At 44.0% G+C, this 17,577-nt stretch overlaps 1 protein-coding gene across 1 annotated transcript; it reads right to left on the minus strand.

Moving 5' to 3' along the window:
- Positions 1-575: 575 nt before the first annotated feature.
- LOC125407506 (apolipoprotein L3-like) lies at positions 576-17,237 on the minus strand. The gene is made up of 3 exons (XM_087899077.1): positions 16,970-17,237; positions 10,703-10,829; positions 576-1,507 (listed from the first exon to the last, which is right to left on the minus strand). The coding sequence occupies exons 1-3, from the start codon at positions 17,220-17,222 to the stop codon at positions 706-708; spliced, it is 1,182 nt and encodes a 393-aa protein (XP_087755203.1). The 5' UTR covers positions 17,223-17,237; the 3' UTR covers positions 576-705.
- Between the last annotated feature and the right edge of the window lie 340 nt (positions 17,238-17,577).

The following is a 17,577-nucleotide window of genomic DNA, read 5'->3' on the forward strand; positions in this document are numbered from 1 at the left end:
AACTGTGAACTTCATCCCCCAAACCATAAGTTGCTTGACTTCCCATGTAAATCTGCCTTGATTCTCTATGCCCAAACCCACCACTGAAACATCACAGCACACAGACATTCACTTTGATGTCATTGGTCTCTCAGGTAACCACGTTCCCTTTGAGGCCTGGTTCCTTGTCAAGAAATCGAACAACTTTTTTATCACCACCCCATCTCAATATCATCTTCATCATCATCTGTTGAAAGGTCACTGCCTGGAGGACACATGGGTGAGCTGATCCTACTGCTGCTGAGAGGAATAATCCAGGGTCATAGGATACTTCCCTCGGGGGAGGGGATCCTGGCCACCATTATGACTTCTCCATATATAGAATTCTAACTCTGACTTTCTCCCATTATCCGCTCTCCTGGTTTCCTGCCTTCTCATTTCTTGTTCTTGTGTAGCCCTCCCTACTCACACCCACCATGTTTAAGTCCCATTCCCACTCTTTAGGTTGGAAAGACTGGGGTCCCTTGTTTAGACTCCAATTTCTGTCTTCTATTGAGTCACTGTGCCCAGTCACAGAAATACAAACACTTCAATGCTCAGTTCCAAAGACTTTATTTCTAGTGCTTTCCCTTGTAAAGGATACCTCCACCCTTCCCACCCCACCCCCAATTGATGCCATCTTTCCTGCATTTTTAGCTTCTTGGGGGAGGTGCACTGAGGCAGGTCTCACTGCAGAGCCTTGTGAATCCTCTCAAATTCCTGCAACTTTCTCTCCAGCATGAGAGCCAGTTTCCTCAGTGCTGCGGCCGACTCCGTAGCTGCCCCATTGTATAAATCTATTGAATCTATCACGAGGTGATACACATCCAATGCAAGGAAGAGAGTGGTAACGCTTATTTCTTTAATACTTGCTCTTAATGCATTCCCCAACCCCCTTGAACCTTCAGCAGAGCTGCTCTCTGCAAATTGGCGATAACCAGCTCTAGACATTCTGGTGGCCCTGATTAGATCCTTGAGGCTTTTACAGGCACTCACTAAATCCACACCCGTATTACTAAGTTTGACTGTGATCTTAGGCATGATTTTCATAAGCTCATGGAATGTCTTCATGCTGGCTCCAACCAGAAGACTGGCTTCGGATTCATCTGAGAGCCGGCTTGACTCTTCCACGATGGTGGTGATGAGGCTAGTCATACCTGCTACCAGCCCCAAGGAAGTTGCTGAGAGCACCAGGCTGGTTCCTCCTGTAATGGGTGTCAGAACTAGACCCAGGATGCCCAGGACTCCGGAGACAGTGCTGGTGGATTCGGCCACCACATTGGAAATGGTGCAGCCACTGTGAACTTTATCAAGATGGTCAGCCAGGGAGCGAAGCTTCTGGATGTGTTCTTCAAGTTTGATTTTCAACTGAGGAAATTCTTTCATAAACCTCTTTTTCTTCAGCTCCTCTTCAAGCTTCTCATTTTTATCTGTGGGATTCCGAGCTAAATGCTTCTTCAGCGCATCATGCAGGGCAGCTTCCTCCTCGCTGTGACAGAAGAGGAAAAGAGTATGAGGGAAACAGGCTTTGTATTTTTTTAAACTAAACTCTTGTTCAAAATATACTTTCATACTGCAAACCCAATAGGAAATGATTTTACAGAGTCCATAATTGTGCTATCTGCCATAAGCACTGGGTTATCATATATGTCCATGGCCTTTATTCTATACAGGTCAGTGTAAAGTTGAACCATGGCACTGTAGGGACAAACTCTTTTTAAAATGCCTCCACTCAAGGTCACTGTCACCACTACCTGTGGGAACCGTGTAGATGAGCACAGGGAAGTGAGGTTAGAGCAAATGTTCTTTAATTGAGAGAAATAATCTTTAACTTATAGCACACTGTGTGTTGTGAGGGATTCAGGAGTCACCTCTCTGCCCTCAGCTGCTGGGAATATAGCCATTGTAGTACCCAGCCTGCAGGAATGCCTGTGCTGGCCTGGGTAGCCCTGCAATAGACCATAGATAGTGCAAGCAAGGAGTGGATTTCTCAATATCTAAGGCTCCCAAACCTGAGTCGTCAAAAGCACCTATCTGTCCTCATGGGACAGTACACAGGGACAGCACAATTACTTTAGAAGCTTTGCATAAACTCCTCCATCTCTTGGACACAGTGACAGCATTAGGAGATTCAGTCCTCGTCTGTAAGAAACTTCACAAAATTTCTGTAAATGCTTCCAAGTGGGGAAATGCAGGATCTTAGATTCATCCGTTCCCAAGAATTTCCTATAAAAATGCTCAACCTTAAAGCATGTGGTGGGGACTTTGGTGCCATTTCTGACCCTTGGAGGCACTGGAGGCCAATGCACTAACCTTAGGAAGATTCCCATGAGGCCTGTGTCACTGCAATTGATCTGTTGTTGATGTCCCTGTAAGGGATCTGCCCTCCTGCCCTCCTGACATGTGTCTGTAAGTCCTCAGCTCCCTGTGTGTGCAGAGTGGCTCCATCTCTGTTCCCCTAGGTCAACAGTCCTGAGCAGTGTTCTCCTGCCTTCTTAGACCTGCTTCAGAATGAAGATTCTTTCCTAGGGTGGGCTTTCTGGTTTACAGTGGTCATGTGTTTTCCTGGTTTGCAGTGGTCATGTGATTTCCTGGTGTGCAGTAGTCACGTGATTTCCTGGTGTGCAGTGGCTGTAATGGTCTGTCCTGTCCCTCCCCCATCCACTGAGGCAAGTGGATCTTCCTTCTGCTTCCAGCAGGACTTCTTTTTTCTCTGCCCCTCTCCCGAAGATGTAGCTTCTTCTCTTCTCTTCCCCTTTCCTCTCTCTCTGTTTCTCTTTCTATATCTCTCTGCCTCTTTCTTCTCTTCCCCCTTCTCCCTTCCCCACTTTCCCCTCCATAACCCATTGAATAAAGTATACCCAAATCCTCTCTCCTAATGCTGTGCCTGTCTGTCTCCATCTCTTACCCCCGCCCTGACTCCGTGTGGGACTGGCTTCCCCTTGTGGCCTGCCGTGGTCTCCCACCTGCTGCTGCCACTCGTGGAACTGCACCGTTTTACCATTACATTGGCGCTTGTGATTCGGCTAGGTTCTCTCCACGTTTCCTCCTGCCCATGGTCATGCTGACTGAGGAGACTTGGAACCCTGGGCTTGGGAACTGGGCATCTACCTGCGCCCCGACCTCTACATACACCAGTCACTTCAGTGGTGAGTTTTCCCCTTCCAGTCAGCTTCACCACTTCTCCAAACCCGAGGAATTCACCGTTGAGCTCCTGGAAATCTTCTAGTGTTCCTAGAAATGGGGGAAAGTCCCCAACCACGGCTATGGTTGAGCCCTTTGCTGACATTTATCTCTGTTTGTGTCCCATAGCTAAAGATGTGACCAGACTAACTGGGTTGGTCCTCCCATACTAGCACTGCACACGCTATGCGGTGCATTCACTTTGGGGCCTGGGGTCCCTCGGAATTTTCTTTCTCCTTTCTTTTTCTTTTCTTTTGGACCACTCATAAGTGGTCTCCACTGTGAGAGATTATCCAGGACGGCCTCTAGCCTCTGGCTTTTCAGTTGCTCGGACTGGGGCCAGTTAACTTCATTTACACCCCACCTGTGGAGAGAAGGCGTTCTCCTATAGGCCTTGTGCTGTTCGTTCATTGTTTTCGCGTTTTCAGCTATGAAGAATAAACCCTCAAACTAAATGCTCTGCCTGTGTCCCAGTGGCTCTGCTTGACTTCAAATTATCTGCCACCCACATGAAAATTCGTTGCTGGTGTCCCACTGGCTCTGCTTTTCTTTTCATTGGGCAGCTCCTTCCTCTGGAAGAGCAGTCAGTGCCCTTAACCACTGAGCCATCTCCCCAGTCCCTTTGTTTACTGTTAAATGTTATAATTGTCTGTTCATTGTACCTCATTCCAGACTACAAAGCAATAAGTCTCATGTTTTAAATTGGCATGTACTTTTAAGTCTTTTACAAAAATTCGTTATAGTTAATCCAACCCTGCTTTAAAGTATGTTAAGCTGTTTTCTACCATTGTCAGTTCTACCCATTAATCTTCTATTGGAAGCAGTTTTTTCTTCTTTCTGTCTTTTACAAGTATAAATCTTACCTGTTAAGTTGAGAGCCATTACAGTCAAGCTTGGACCCAGCTCTCCAGGCAGATTCTATACTGTAAGCATACCTTATCTATACCCAGTAAACAACCCTCAACTACTCAGAGATCTGGGGAATATGACATTTAAATACTTAGTTATTTAAAACTTTTCATATCATAGACAGGTTGGCTCCTAGCAGCAGCATTCTCATTCTTCCCAAGAAGACAGAAGACAGACAAGCATAGAACAATGTCCATTCACAATTCGCTTCAACTACCAAGTGCTGACCACTGGGCAAAACTGCTTTTTGTCTAAACTGAAGATCTCCTGACAGTGGACAGAATTGCTGGAATCAATAGCCTAGCTGCTCAGGTCAAGGTGGGCTTGTCTTTCTACAGAATTCTTAGCTCACAGGATCTTCTGGAGCCTGGCAGGCCCTGTGCTAAACAGAAAAAGACAAATACAACCCTCAGTGACCAAGGAGGACCCTGAAGAGAAGTTCTAGGTGCCAACAAAGTAGGTTCTCCATCGTTTTTAATCAATAACTCAAGTAAAATTTTATTCTTTGCAAAGATCTTTGATGCAGTTTGATAGCTGAGAGGTTTTGTTGTTTAAAAGGACAGCCTCACCAAACAAATTTCAATAAGATATTCTCTCTTACACTGCCTTTCATAGTCTTAAAGATACTTTTCATTATGCAAAAATATCCATCACAATCATTCTACTGCTGTTTAAAACTTATCTTGGTGCAAACCCAAAAAATTCTTGTGAGTTCTAGTGCGCTGAATTAAAGGATCCACCTTAACAGGTCAGATACACCCTTTTCAATACCCTAATCCTAATTTTTTTTCTAAACTTAACTTTGCCCTCTGTTCTGACAATACCTTAAAGAGGTATAAGAGACACCAGGCATTTCTATAACACAAGCACCAGACAGGAGCAAAAAGACCATCTATCCCAGGATGTGACCAGTACCCAGCTTTTTCAGGATCCCCCCCACCCCAGGATGATGCCTACAAATAAGCAGGACACAGTCTTGAGAATCCGCTGTCCCAATTCCTTTAACCTGTTTTGCCTAACCTCCGGCCTTTTTATTATAAAAAAAGAGATGGGAATGTAATAGTCTGTCTTCTCCCTTTAAGAGACCCCCTCTGTCTGCCCAGGCAAGTGGATCTTCCTTCTGCTTCCAGCCTGAGCTCTTTCCATTTCTTTATCTCTACCAAAGAGGTAGCTTCTCCTCTCCTCTCCCTTATCCTCCCTCCTTCCCTCCTTCTCTCTCTCTCTCTCTCTCTCTCTCTCTCTCTCTCTCTCTATCTGTCTTTCTCTCTGTTTCTCTTTCTCACTCCCTGCCTCTTTCTCCTCTTCCCCCTTCTCCCATTGCCCCTCCATAACCCACTGTTTGCACTATACCAAAGTCCTCTTTCTGCATGGCTTGCCTATCCATCTCCCACCCGTCGCAGCTCCTTATGGGACCAGCTGACCCCTGTGGCTCGCTGTGGTCTCCCACCCACCACTGCCCTAAACCACTCACAGTGACTTACTGCCACCCCTCAGGGAACTCTGTTATTTTATCTAAACCATTACAGTTGTCATGTGATTTGTCACACAATCGGTGCAGGACAACACTGGATCCTGAGAAGACACTTGAATCTTGAAGCTCTCTTATTTCTGTCTGGTGGATGTTTCCATTGGCTCATTTTAACCCTTTTGCTACATGGTTGACTGTTACTATGTGGCAACTGTCTTATATGTGAGTTCTATGTGTGGTTTTTGCAAATTCTCAATTCTGTTTGGATTAGAGTAGTCCTTCCTTAACAGCTGGTGTCAAATATAAAAAGAAGGCTCACTGGGACTCTTTCCTCAGACTTTGTCATTAACTATTACTGAGAATTGAAAATTAAACCAGAAACAAACCCTCAGATCCACAAAAGACCTTCCAGATCCTTTTGTCTGAAGTCTGCTCTCTGCAGATTGCCAAATTCTTTTCCCTTCCTGGCTGGATTTTACAAGATCAATGGCTGCCTAAGGTGACTGAGACAGAAGAGCTGCCCATTAACCCTGGATCCAGGCTGACTTTAACTCTCACTCCTGAACCACGACCTGGCAGGTCTAGTTCAGTGTTCTGCAGGCAGAGGGCACCAGGCTACCAGACACCATAGCTCGTGACAGTGTCACCTTCGAACACAACAAAGACATGCACAGAGATACAAGGGCCCTAGAGACCACTAATAGTGATAAATAGACTGGATAGCTCTTGAAATTGGACAAGACAATAAGAGAAATATTTTCCTCTAAGATGGTGACACAGGATCCCCTTAGACTCCCAAGTTCTGCAAACCGTCCTCCAACACTGACCCTGGATTTTTGTCTCTAGCCACACACCCTCCCTGATATTCAGGGAGTGCTGTGTAGAACAGAAAGAGAACCCAAAATAACACCTGAGAACTCCTGAGCACACACAGCATGTGCAGAGCATACCCAATACTGCACTCCTATAAAGCATGAGTTTGGAGCAGAGGAGATAAACCCCAGTATCCCTCTTGCATGTCCTCTGTAGGTCTCTTCTCTCTGTCTTCAATTCCTCTGTCCGTCCAGTCCTGCTCTTCTAGCTATTTACCTACACCTCCACTGTGGAGCCACTCATACTACCCCCTGAACTTTGACTGAAAATCTGGTCCTTCTCTCTCTGGGCTTTGGGAAGGATGCTGGAACTTGGTTATTCCTCCTTGACTTGTTGTTTATCCCAGGCTGTCGCCATGTCCTATCAGACTGAATCCCCATTCCTACTGGACATAGCTGGAGCTCCAGATGTCCGTAGGGACAGTCAGGGTCAACCCAGCTCTGTTCATGTTGCACTATGGGTTCTTTACCTCCTCATCCAACAGAAGGATCCTGCTGTTGTTACAGCTCCTCAAAAGGGAGGAGAGTGATTGATACACAGCCTAGGAACATGATTGATGATGTTTAGACTTTTATTGATTATCTCAAAATAAGTTCTTGATTCCTCAGTCCTACAGGAGACCCCTGACTCTGGTCTTTTCTCATTTTTTATTACTTTATAAATAATACAAATCAAAATTTCCACTTTTTCTCCTCCTCCTATATCTCCCCGCTCCCCCACTCACCCTTCCTCCTTCGCCTTCAGTCCTAAGAGAGGACAGGGTACCCTGCCCTGTGGGAGGTCCAAGGCCCTCCCCCTACATCCAGGCCTAGGAAGCTATGCATCAATATAAAATAGGATCCCAAAAAGCTAGTGCAGGCAGGAAACAAATCCCAGCACCATTATCACTGGCTTCTCAGTCTGCCCAATTGTCAGCCACATTCAGAGGGTTCAGTTTGATCCCATGCTCATTCAGTCCCAGTCCTGCTGGCTTTGGTGAGCTCCCATTAGCTCAGGCACACTGTCTCAGTGGGTGGACCAAGCCCTCGTGCTCCTGAATTCCTTGCTTATAATCTCCCTCCTTCTGCTCTTCAACTGGAACTTGAGAGCTCAGTCCAGTGCTCCGATGTAGGTCTCTGTCTCTATCTCCTCAATTAAGATAGCTCCTTCCCTGCTCCCATATCTGTCCTTCCTCCATCTCAACCATCCCACCCCCACAAGCTCTCCTCAAATCTCCCCTTCTCCCTTTGTTCTCCCCCTCTCCCCTTCACCGCACCCCACCCCCACTCCCATGCTCCCAACTTTGGCCTGGTAATCTTGTCTGCTTTCAATTTCCAGGAGGATCTATGTATGTTTTTCTTTGGGTTCACCTTATTACTTAGTTTCTCTGGGAACATGAACTATAGGATCAATGTCCTTTGTTTATGGCTAGAATCCACTAAGGAGTGAGCACATAGACCTATAAGTCACAAGGAAATAGAAGCTGTCATCAAAAACTTCCCAGCCCCCCCCCCCAAAAAAAAGCCAAGGGCTAGATGGTCTTAGTGCAGAATTCTACCTGAAATTCCAAGAAGAACTAATACCTGAACTCCTTAATGTGTTCCATATAATAGAACAGAAGAGTCATTGCCAAACTATTTTTATGAAGCTACAGTTACCCTGATACCAAAACCACACAAACACTCAACCAAGAAAAAGAACTACAGACCAATCTCACAAATGAACATTGATGCAAAAATTCCCAACAAAATACTGACAAATTGAATCCCAGAACACATCAAAAAAAATCATCCATTATGTTCAAGTAGGCTTCATCCCAGAGATGCAGGGCTGGTTCAACATATGAAAATCTATCAATGTAATCCATCATATCAATAAACTGAAAGAAGAAAACATATGATCATTTCATTAGATGCCAAAAAAGCATTTAACAAAATTCAACACCCCTTTATGATAAAGGTCTTGGAGAGATTAGAGATCCAAGGTTCATTCCTAAATATAATAAAAGCAATATACAGCAAGCCGACAGCTAACATCAAATTAAATGGAGAGAAACTCAAAGCCATTCCACTAAAATCAGGAACAAGACAAGACTGTCCACTCTCACCATATCTCTTCAATATAGTGCTTGAAGTTCTAGCAATAGCAATAAGACAACATGAGGAGATCAAGGGGATTCGAATTGGAAAGGAATAAGTCAAACTTTCATTATTTGCAGATGATATGATAGTATACATAGGTGACCCCCAAAACTACCAGAGAACCTCTACAGCTGATAAATACCTTCAGTGATGTGGCAGGATATCAGATCAACTCAAAAAAAATCAGTAGCTCTCCTATACATAAAAGATAAAAAAGCAGAGAGGGAAATCAGAGAAACATCACCTTTTACAATAGCTACAAATACCATAAAGTATCTTGGGGTAACACTAACAAAGGAAGTGAAAGATCTATTTGACAAGAACTTTAAGTCTTTGAAGAAAGAAATTGAAGAGGATACCAGAAAATGGAAAGATCTCCCATGCTCTTGGACGGGTAGGATCAACATAGTAAAAATGGCAATCCTACCAAAGGCAATCTATAGATTCAATGCAATCCCCATCAAAATCCCGACAAAATTCTTCACACACCTTGAGATGACAATAATCAACTTTATATGGAAAAAGAAAAAAAAACCTAGGATAACCTAAACAATCCTATACAATAGAGGAACTTCTGGAGGCATTACCATCCCTGACTTCAAACTCTATTATAGAGCTACAGTAATGAAAACAGTTTGGTATTGGCATAAAAACAGAGACATGACCAGTGGAATCGAATTGAAGACTAGATATTAATCCACAAACCTATGAACACCTGATTTTAGACAAAGAAGCTAAAATTATACAATAGAAAAAAAGAGAACATCTTTAACAAATGGTGGTGGCATAAATGGATGTCAACCTGTAGAAGAACAAAAATAGATCCATATCTATTACCGTTCACAAAACTCAAGTCCAAATGGATTTAAAACCTCAATATCAATCTGACCACACTGAACTTGACAGAAGAGAAGGTGGGAAGTAGTCTGTAATACATAGGCACAGGAGACCACTTTCTACATATGACCTCAGTAGCACAGACAATAAGAGCAATGATGAATAAATGGGACCTCCTGAAACTGAGAAGCTTCTGTAAAGCAAAGGACACAGTCATTAAGACAAAAAGGCAACCTGCTGAATGGAAGAAGATCTTCACCAACCCCACATCAGACAAAGGTCTGATCTCCAAAATATATAAAGAACTCAAGAAACTAGACATTCAAATTCTAAATAACCCAATTAAAAATCGGGGTACTGAACTGAACAGAGAATTCTCAGCAGAAGTTCAAATTGCCAAAAGATACTTAAGGACATGTTCAACTTCCTTAGCTATCAGGGAAATGCAAATCAAAACAACTTTGAGATACCATCTTACACCTGTCAGAATGGCTAAAATCAAAAACACCAATGATAGTTTATGCTGGAGAGGTTGTGAAGTAAGGGGAACACTCATTTATTGCTGGTGAGAATGCAAACTTGTGCAACCACTTTGGAAATCAGTATGGCAGTTTCTTAGAAAATTGGGAGTCAACCTACCTCAGGATCCAGCAATACCACTCTTGGGAATATGCCCAAGAGATGCCCTATCATACTACAAAAGCATTTGTTCAACTATGTTCATAGCAGTATTATTTGTAATATACAAAACCTGGAAACAAACTAGATGCCCCTCAATGGAAGAATCGATAAAGAAAGTGTGGCACATCTACACATTAGAGTTCTACTCAGCAGTAAAAAATAATGATATCTTAAATTTTGCATGAAATTGGATGGAAGTAGAAAACACTATCCTAAGTGTGATAACCCAGACTCCAAAATTCAAATACAGTCTGTACTCTTCTCATTTCTAAAGTAGCTCTCAGTGATAACTTTCAGGGGCACCCACTGTGTACCGGTCACATACTGAGAACTCCACACACATTATCTTACTTTCTCATACTGCAGTTTCACGGTGACAAAACCCACAGAACTAGTAAATGACAGAATTGGTCCCGGCACCTTGAGCAACATCGTCAATCTACTTGAAGTGATTTCCACCAGAGAATCACATGGTAGAAACACTCCTCTTGGATGGTTGAGAAGGTGTGTTGATAACCCCACCCCTTGGACTGCCTAGAGTCGGTATTTTTTCCCAGGGATACCCTCATTCTTATGGTCTGGAGGGAAGGGCTGGGTTCACCATGCAGGTCACCTTGACAGCTCAACTGCCTTCACAAATGCCTTCCAGGTTCCATCTTCAGTTACCAGGCGCTCCAGATCCACTCTGCAGAGTGTGTCTGTGAGGTAATCAACAACTTCTTCTACGATGCGTCTTGTCACTATTCATCAAGAAAAAGAATTAGGTTAGAAGACAGTGTGGAAGAAATTAAATGGCAATATCAGGAGGTGGTGAGATGCCATGTTCCTGAATATTTGTGTATGGGTAATAACGGGGTCTCTGGGGTTGAAGGTTCAATTATGTCCCCGAAATTTATATGTAGAAGCTCTTAGGTTCAGAAACTGTGTTTGGAGACTGATCTTTTAAGGAAATAAAGTAGTGAAGACCAAATGATGCCATGAATATAGAGTACTACTCAGTGGTACAGGGGTCCTTATGACAAGAAGATACAGATGTCTACCTTCTACCATCAAACCATCATGCAATTATCTATCATATGTACACATATGTCTTTCTGTGTCTACCTCTTTCTGCATCTATTTATTACTCTGACCCGGCTCCACACAGAGACGACACCATGTGCAGATGTAATGACCCTGTATCCTCTACACACCTGGATGTCCTGCTTACTGTGACCAAATTGTCACTTTTTTCACAGATATTGGTTTTCATTCCCTAGAAATCACAGGCCTTTTGTCAAAGTCTCTTGTTCCATCCACTGTGAATATCTTACACGGAAAACATTGTTGTACCAGTGCCTTCCAGTGTGACTCTCAAGACACTCATGAGTTCTCCGTTATTTCAGTGTCAACAGTTGAAGTTCTTTTTTCTTTTTTCGAAAATATGCAGTAAACATCAGAGTTTATTGAACATGGGAAGGACTCGGGGCTCTCTGATACCATGGAGAAAGCATCTGTGACCACCTGACTCCTGCATCTTTCATGACTCCACAGCAGTACCCACAAACAGTACTTCCAGGTTTGGCTGCCAACATGGGAAGAACCCTTGTCCCAATCAACCACACCAGCAGCAGCTTTGTACAGTGAAGCAGTGTCTTTCAAGGAACAAGAAAGCTCAGGGCTTTCTCCATTCTTAAGCTGGAGCCTAGCTGGCTGGGTCCCTGCCCCAGGCATCCTCCCACTGTTCAAATGAAGGACAGGAGCCTCCAGTTAGTCCCCCAATGTCCTTGACAGTCACAGCCATTCAGTGACTTTGAGCTTCCTAGTTCTCCTTTTGTCTCCACTGCAAAATGTCAAACATTTGTCATTTCTTACTGTCCTACCTGCTCTTTCATTGTAGACTTTTGTAAAGAGTCACAATTAATAACCATTCCACAAACTCAATATTCTTCTCTCTTGTTCTTTCCCCTACCAAAGAAATTAGTCCATTGTTTTTAATTTAGCTTTTTGTAATATCTAAGAATATGGATAGACTATACTTAGGTTTTTTTGCCAAAATATCATAGGAATAACTTCTATCCCAGTTGTCAATAAAACCCTTGCATCCCTCTGAAGCTGCTTGAGCCACAATCCCCACTTCTGCATTGTTTCAGCAGGACTGTCTTTCAGGATTCTGCCACACTGACCCATTGGGCTCTGCTTACAGTATTCAACTGCATGTCTAGTCATGTTCCAAAGTCTCCCACATTCCTCACATATGATATCAATCAATGCAGAAAATATTTACTGTATATATTACACACAATTATAAGTTTGTGTGTGTGTGTCCGTGTGTGCGCACAGATAAAAGGGAAAAGAGAAAGAGAAAGATAGATATAGATAGATTGATATAGATAGTCAGATAATAGATAGAGATAGAGATATAGATAGATAGAGATAGGGATAGATAAATAGAGATAGGGATAGATAGATAGATAGATAGATAGATAGATAGATAGATAGATATAGGGATAGATTGATAGATAGATAGATAGATAGATAGATAGATAGATAGATAGATAGATAGATAGATAGATAGATAGAAATAGCGAGAGAGAGAGAGAGAGAGAGAGAGAGAGAGAGAGAGAGAGGTGGTAGTGGAGAGCTTATTCTCTGGTGCCGACTTCTGTATTCATTACTTTTCTGTTGCTGAGATAAACACCATGACAGAAATACACTAATGAAGATTCATTTGGTTTCCAGCTCCACAGGGAGAGATGTCCAGAGTGGCAGTGAAGGGACAGAAGCAGGTGCTGGAAATGGAGAGATCACATCTCTACCGCACCTAAGAATCATAAAATGTACTGGATGGAGCAAGGTTATGAATGCTATTTTATTTTATTTTATTTTATTTTATTTTTGAGATAGTGTTTCACTATGTAGCACAGGCCAACCTGGAACTCATAGAGACCCACCTACTTCAGACTCCCTAGTGCTGGGATTAAGACTTGAAATCTGCAGTCAGCTGAGCTATAAACTCTAAAGGTCCACACACAGGGATGAACTTTCTTCAGTAAGGTTCTATGTCCTGTGAGTTCCATAACCTCCCTAAATGGCAACACCAACTGGAGACCAAGTGCTCAAATCCACGAGCATCTGGGGTATCTTTTAGTAAGAACCGGCAGTATATTTATACACACAATCATCACACATAAGTGGACCACTAAGACCAAAGGAACCTGATTTGGATAAGTAATAGGTGCAGTATTTCCTACTGTTTTGAAACTTTTATGATCTGGAGGCAGTCAGAAAAGAGGAACTTGGCTACCTGACATAGCCATGAGGGCGTCTGGGTTCTCAGCACCAGCTCTGGGATTTCGGATAGGTTTTCCTTACAGCTCTTCACGTGTCCAGGCTGAAGGAAGGAGAAAGAAACATCAATAAGAAGTATAAGATGCAATATGGATAGCCGAGGGAAGTCAGGAGGGAGGGGCCAGAGGCTAATGGTTCCACCAGAGTGGGAGTAAAGGACCAATGGACTGATGGCAAGAATACTTCTCAACCAGTGGGTCTTGCACCACTGCTTACAGATGCCAGTCATCTGGTCTACCTTCTCCCCTTATCTTGGCCTTGCTAGAGCCCTCTTATCAGCCCTTTCAGTGTCCAAGGGGGATGTCACCAACTAGGGACATAGCCATGAAGATAAAGAATAGATAATCTAGACATAGGAGAAATGAAAATGAATGTTCTATCAACGACTTAGTGGGCACACATGTGAACTAATGTTAATGGAAATGATTTACTGTTTGTCTCTGCCACACAGGGCTCCTCATAGTACCTCATTAGGGGACCACCATCCTCCATGAAATGAAGACTGCTGTGAACCCCATTTTAAAGTGGAGGGAAGATCATAAGAGTTTGTTGACATCTTTCAACAGTATATTTCAGAATAATACTGGACCAGGGACTTGACCCCAAATTGTTCTGATGGCACCCTATCATTTAGGTATGATCTCTACTCTCTAAAGCACACAGCATCTCCTTCCCTCCCTGTGTGACTGTGAGGGCCTTCTCACCCACATCAGGACCTGTGTTCTTGAATGGTTAAATTCACAGATGCCACAGTGATCTCCCAAAGTTCACACCCTCCTTGTTCTGCAGGATCCTGCACCCCAGCAGGGCTGGGGTTCTGTTAGTCCCTGTTTCTGCTCTAGCCCATTCAGTCCTCTGCCTTCCTCCCTAAATGTTCAACCTTAGGCAGCTCCTAATCATCGTGTGAAATGAACACTCTCTTGAAAAAAAATTCTTCACGCGGATTGCTATCTGTAAGATGTTTTTAGAAGAAAAATGACTGGATCACAGAGTTTCAACACTTAACTTTTTCATAGCCTGAGGCTCAGTGTTGTACACAGAGTTTGTGAGAATCTACACTCTCGTGGGCAGTACACAAAAGTGGGCATTCTCCCTAGACTATTAATGCACAGTAGCCTGAAACCGCAGATCTGATTGCACATGGGGTAACCATAGCTCCAGAGAGGCTGAGGGAGGGTGGCTGCTGGCAGTTTGAGGACAGCTGAGGCTTCACACGGCGACCCTAGTTTTAATTAAGAACAAACACCAGTAGTGTCTGGTGTAGGAGGTCCTTCTGTCTTTTTGTTGCTTTCATTGGATTCTAAAGACATTGCTTTGGGCCTCTGATAGGGTGGAACTTAGGTGGAGAAGACAGACTGGATTCTGAGAGAAAAAGCAGAGTCAGGGAGATGCCAGGGATGCTCTGCCTGAGAAGAACACTGGTTAAAATCTTGCTGGTAAGCCACTGAGACAAGGTGATATATACAGATTAATAAAAATGGGATAAATTAATGTAAAAGTGAGTCAATAAGAATCTAGTGCTACAACCTCCTTAGCAATCAAGGAAATGCAAATCAAAACCACTTTGAGATACCATCTTACACCTGTCAGAATAGCTAAAATCAAAAACACCAATGATAGCCTATGCTGGAGAGGATGTGGAGTGAGGGGAACACTCATCCATTGTTAGTGGGAATGCAATCTTGTACAGTCGCTGTGGAAATCAGTGTGGCAGTTTCTCAGGAAACTGGGAGTCAACCACCCTCAGGACCCAGCAATTCCACTCTTGGGAATATACCCAAGAGATGCCCTATCATACTACAAAAGTATTTGTTCAACTATGTTCATAGCTGCACTATTTGTAATAGCCAGAACATGGAAACAACCTAGGTGCCCCTCAATAGAAGAATGGTTAAAGAAGGTGTGGAACATATACACATTAGAGTTTTACTCAGCGGTAAAAAACAATGACATCTTGAATTTTGCATGCAAATGGATGGAAATAGAAAACGCTTTACTGAGTGAGGTAACCCAGACCCAAAAAGTATGTACTCACTCATAAGTGGATTCTAGCCATAGTTAAAGGTCTTTGACTTTAACTTGCCGAGCTGACAAGACGAACAAGTGGGCCCTCCTTGCAACAGGGGTCTGGGGCTATGACTACTTTTCAGTGGAGGAAAGTCCCTCAGTGTTATAAGACCCTGGGCACAATGCCTAGTGTCCCAAATGGATATGATAAATAGCTCCTCCCTGCAGGTTTGTTCTGGCCCTCCCAGACCTGGATAACCTATAACTAATGGCACTTTTCCACATAACACTTGCCAACTTTCCTACCCCCATTCCTCCTCCAGAACCAGTGATTTGGCATGATCCTTGTAGCAGCCCTGTGTTGGTAAGCAGGACAAACCAAGCAACCTTCTCTCTAGGGCCCAGCCAGGGTCCCACAAGCATCCCACATCTACAGTAGGGAGACAGCAGAGAGTCTCCCTGGAGATACTGTGGGGCCAGAGCAGCTTGCATCAAATTTCTTAGGAAGAAACTGACTGTTGAACCGTAAGGAAGATGACCATCAAACCAGGGAATACAAGCACCAGGGAGTGCTCTGCTGCCCTGAGACAGAACATTGGGAAATAATAGCCAGAAAGAAAGTAACCATGGAGACCCACAGGACAGAGGTGAGACACATGGCTTACTTATTTAGCTAGGTCTGACCCCAGAATGTCTGTATGTCTGTGTGTCACATGTCTGCCCTATTTTCCTTTGTGTGTGTGTGTGTGTGTGTGTGTGTGTGTGTGTGTGTGTGTGTGTGTGTGTTAGAGTCTCGCTATGTAGCCCAAATATCCTGCAACTCATGGTATAGATGAGGCTGACCTTGAACTCACAGCCCCTACCTCCCAAATGCTGAATTAAAGGTACGTGCTTTCCATGCCCAGCTGTCTGTCTTCTTTACCTGAATACACAAGACAGAGCCTGCCATTCCCCACCACCCACAGACTGAGCAGAGAACAGGTGAGGCCCAGAGGATACAAGGATGCCATCCACTGCTCAAACTCCTTTCCAGGATCCTGTAGCCTTAGTTTACATACAGAGACTGTCATAGATTAGTGCCTCAAAGACAGGTTGGGTGAGAGATCTCCCACTCCCCTCCAGCAACCAGAAAGGGCTCCTGATATCTCAGAAGGCAGACTTTGCCCCCATGAGCTTTAGAACCAGCACTCCAGAGACAGATTAATTACCAGTCCCCTAAGATGGGCAGGCTTAGGTCCCTGACCTTCTCTATCTTTTTGTTTTCTCCATTTCACAATGGAGTAGGCACCCACAGCAGACACCTTCCTTCTGCAGTTCCCTGTCATGCCCCAAACATTCTGTTATCCAAGGTGAACCCTTGAAGATCAGTGATCCCATTTGAGGCCTTCCCCAACCCCTTGGGCTTAGGAAAAACAGCCACACCCAACTCAGCTTTAAGTACAGATTCACTGCCCTTGAGTGCATCTGTAAAATGGTCCATAGCTTCCTCTAGAGCTGCTCTGGAGATGAACACTGAGGGAACTGCACACCTTCCCATACTTACCAAGGGGTCTTGATCTCCCAAGCTGAGCAGGACTCAGGTTCTCAGGAGCGTGGGTGCCTCTGCCTGTGCCTGTGATTACCTGACAAAGGTCAGAGCTCAAGGGGAAGAGAAAACCTTTTCTTCTGTGCAACTCAGATCCAAGTGAAACCTCAGACACAGCTTGTTGAGCTCCACCCTTACTGCACTTCCGTGTCCACGCTCTCACAGGACCAACCTCTGACTGACTTTCTCGATTCTTCTCTACACACCCCATACCATTGTAAGTTTTCCATGGTCATTAAGAAAATAGAGTCGAAGGCAGCTCTCTGTCTTTCTCTGCCTTTCTTCTCTCCTGTTTTCTCCCCCGGTCTCTTTCCCTAACCCTTACCCACCAAATAACCTCTTCCTTTTTTTATTTCTTTTTTTCTCAAAGTTTATTAAAATACAAAAGTCTCCATTTACGCCCCTCTTCCCAACCCCCTCCCACTCTCCCCACTCCCTCTCCTCCTCCCTCTCCATCCCCAAGAGCAGTCCGGTAGTTCAAGCTCCTCCCCCCTCCCTCCAGGTCCAGGAAGGTGAGCATCCAGACAGACTGGATCCCAGAAATCCAGTATATGCAGAGGAAACAA

The sequence above is a fragment of the Myodes glareolus genome, chromosome 19, assembly GCF_982192425.1.
Source record: "Myodes glareolus chromosome 19, mMyoGla1.1, whole genome shotgun sequence".
In the NCBI taxonomy this organism is placed as follows: Eukaryota; Metazoa; Chordata; class Mammalia; order Rodentia; family Cricetidae; genus Myodes; species Myodes glareolus.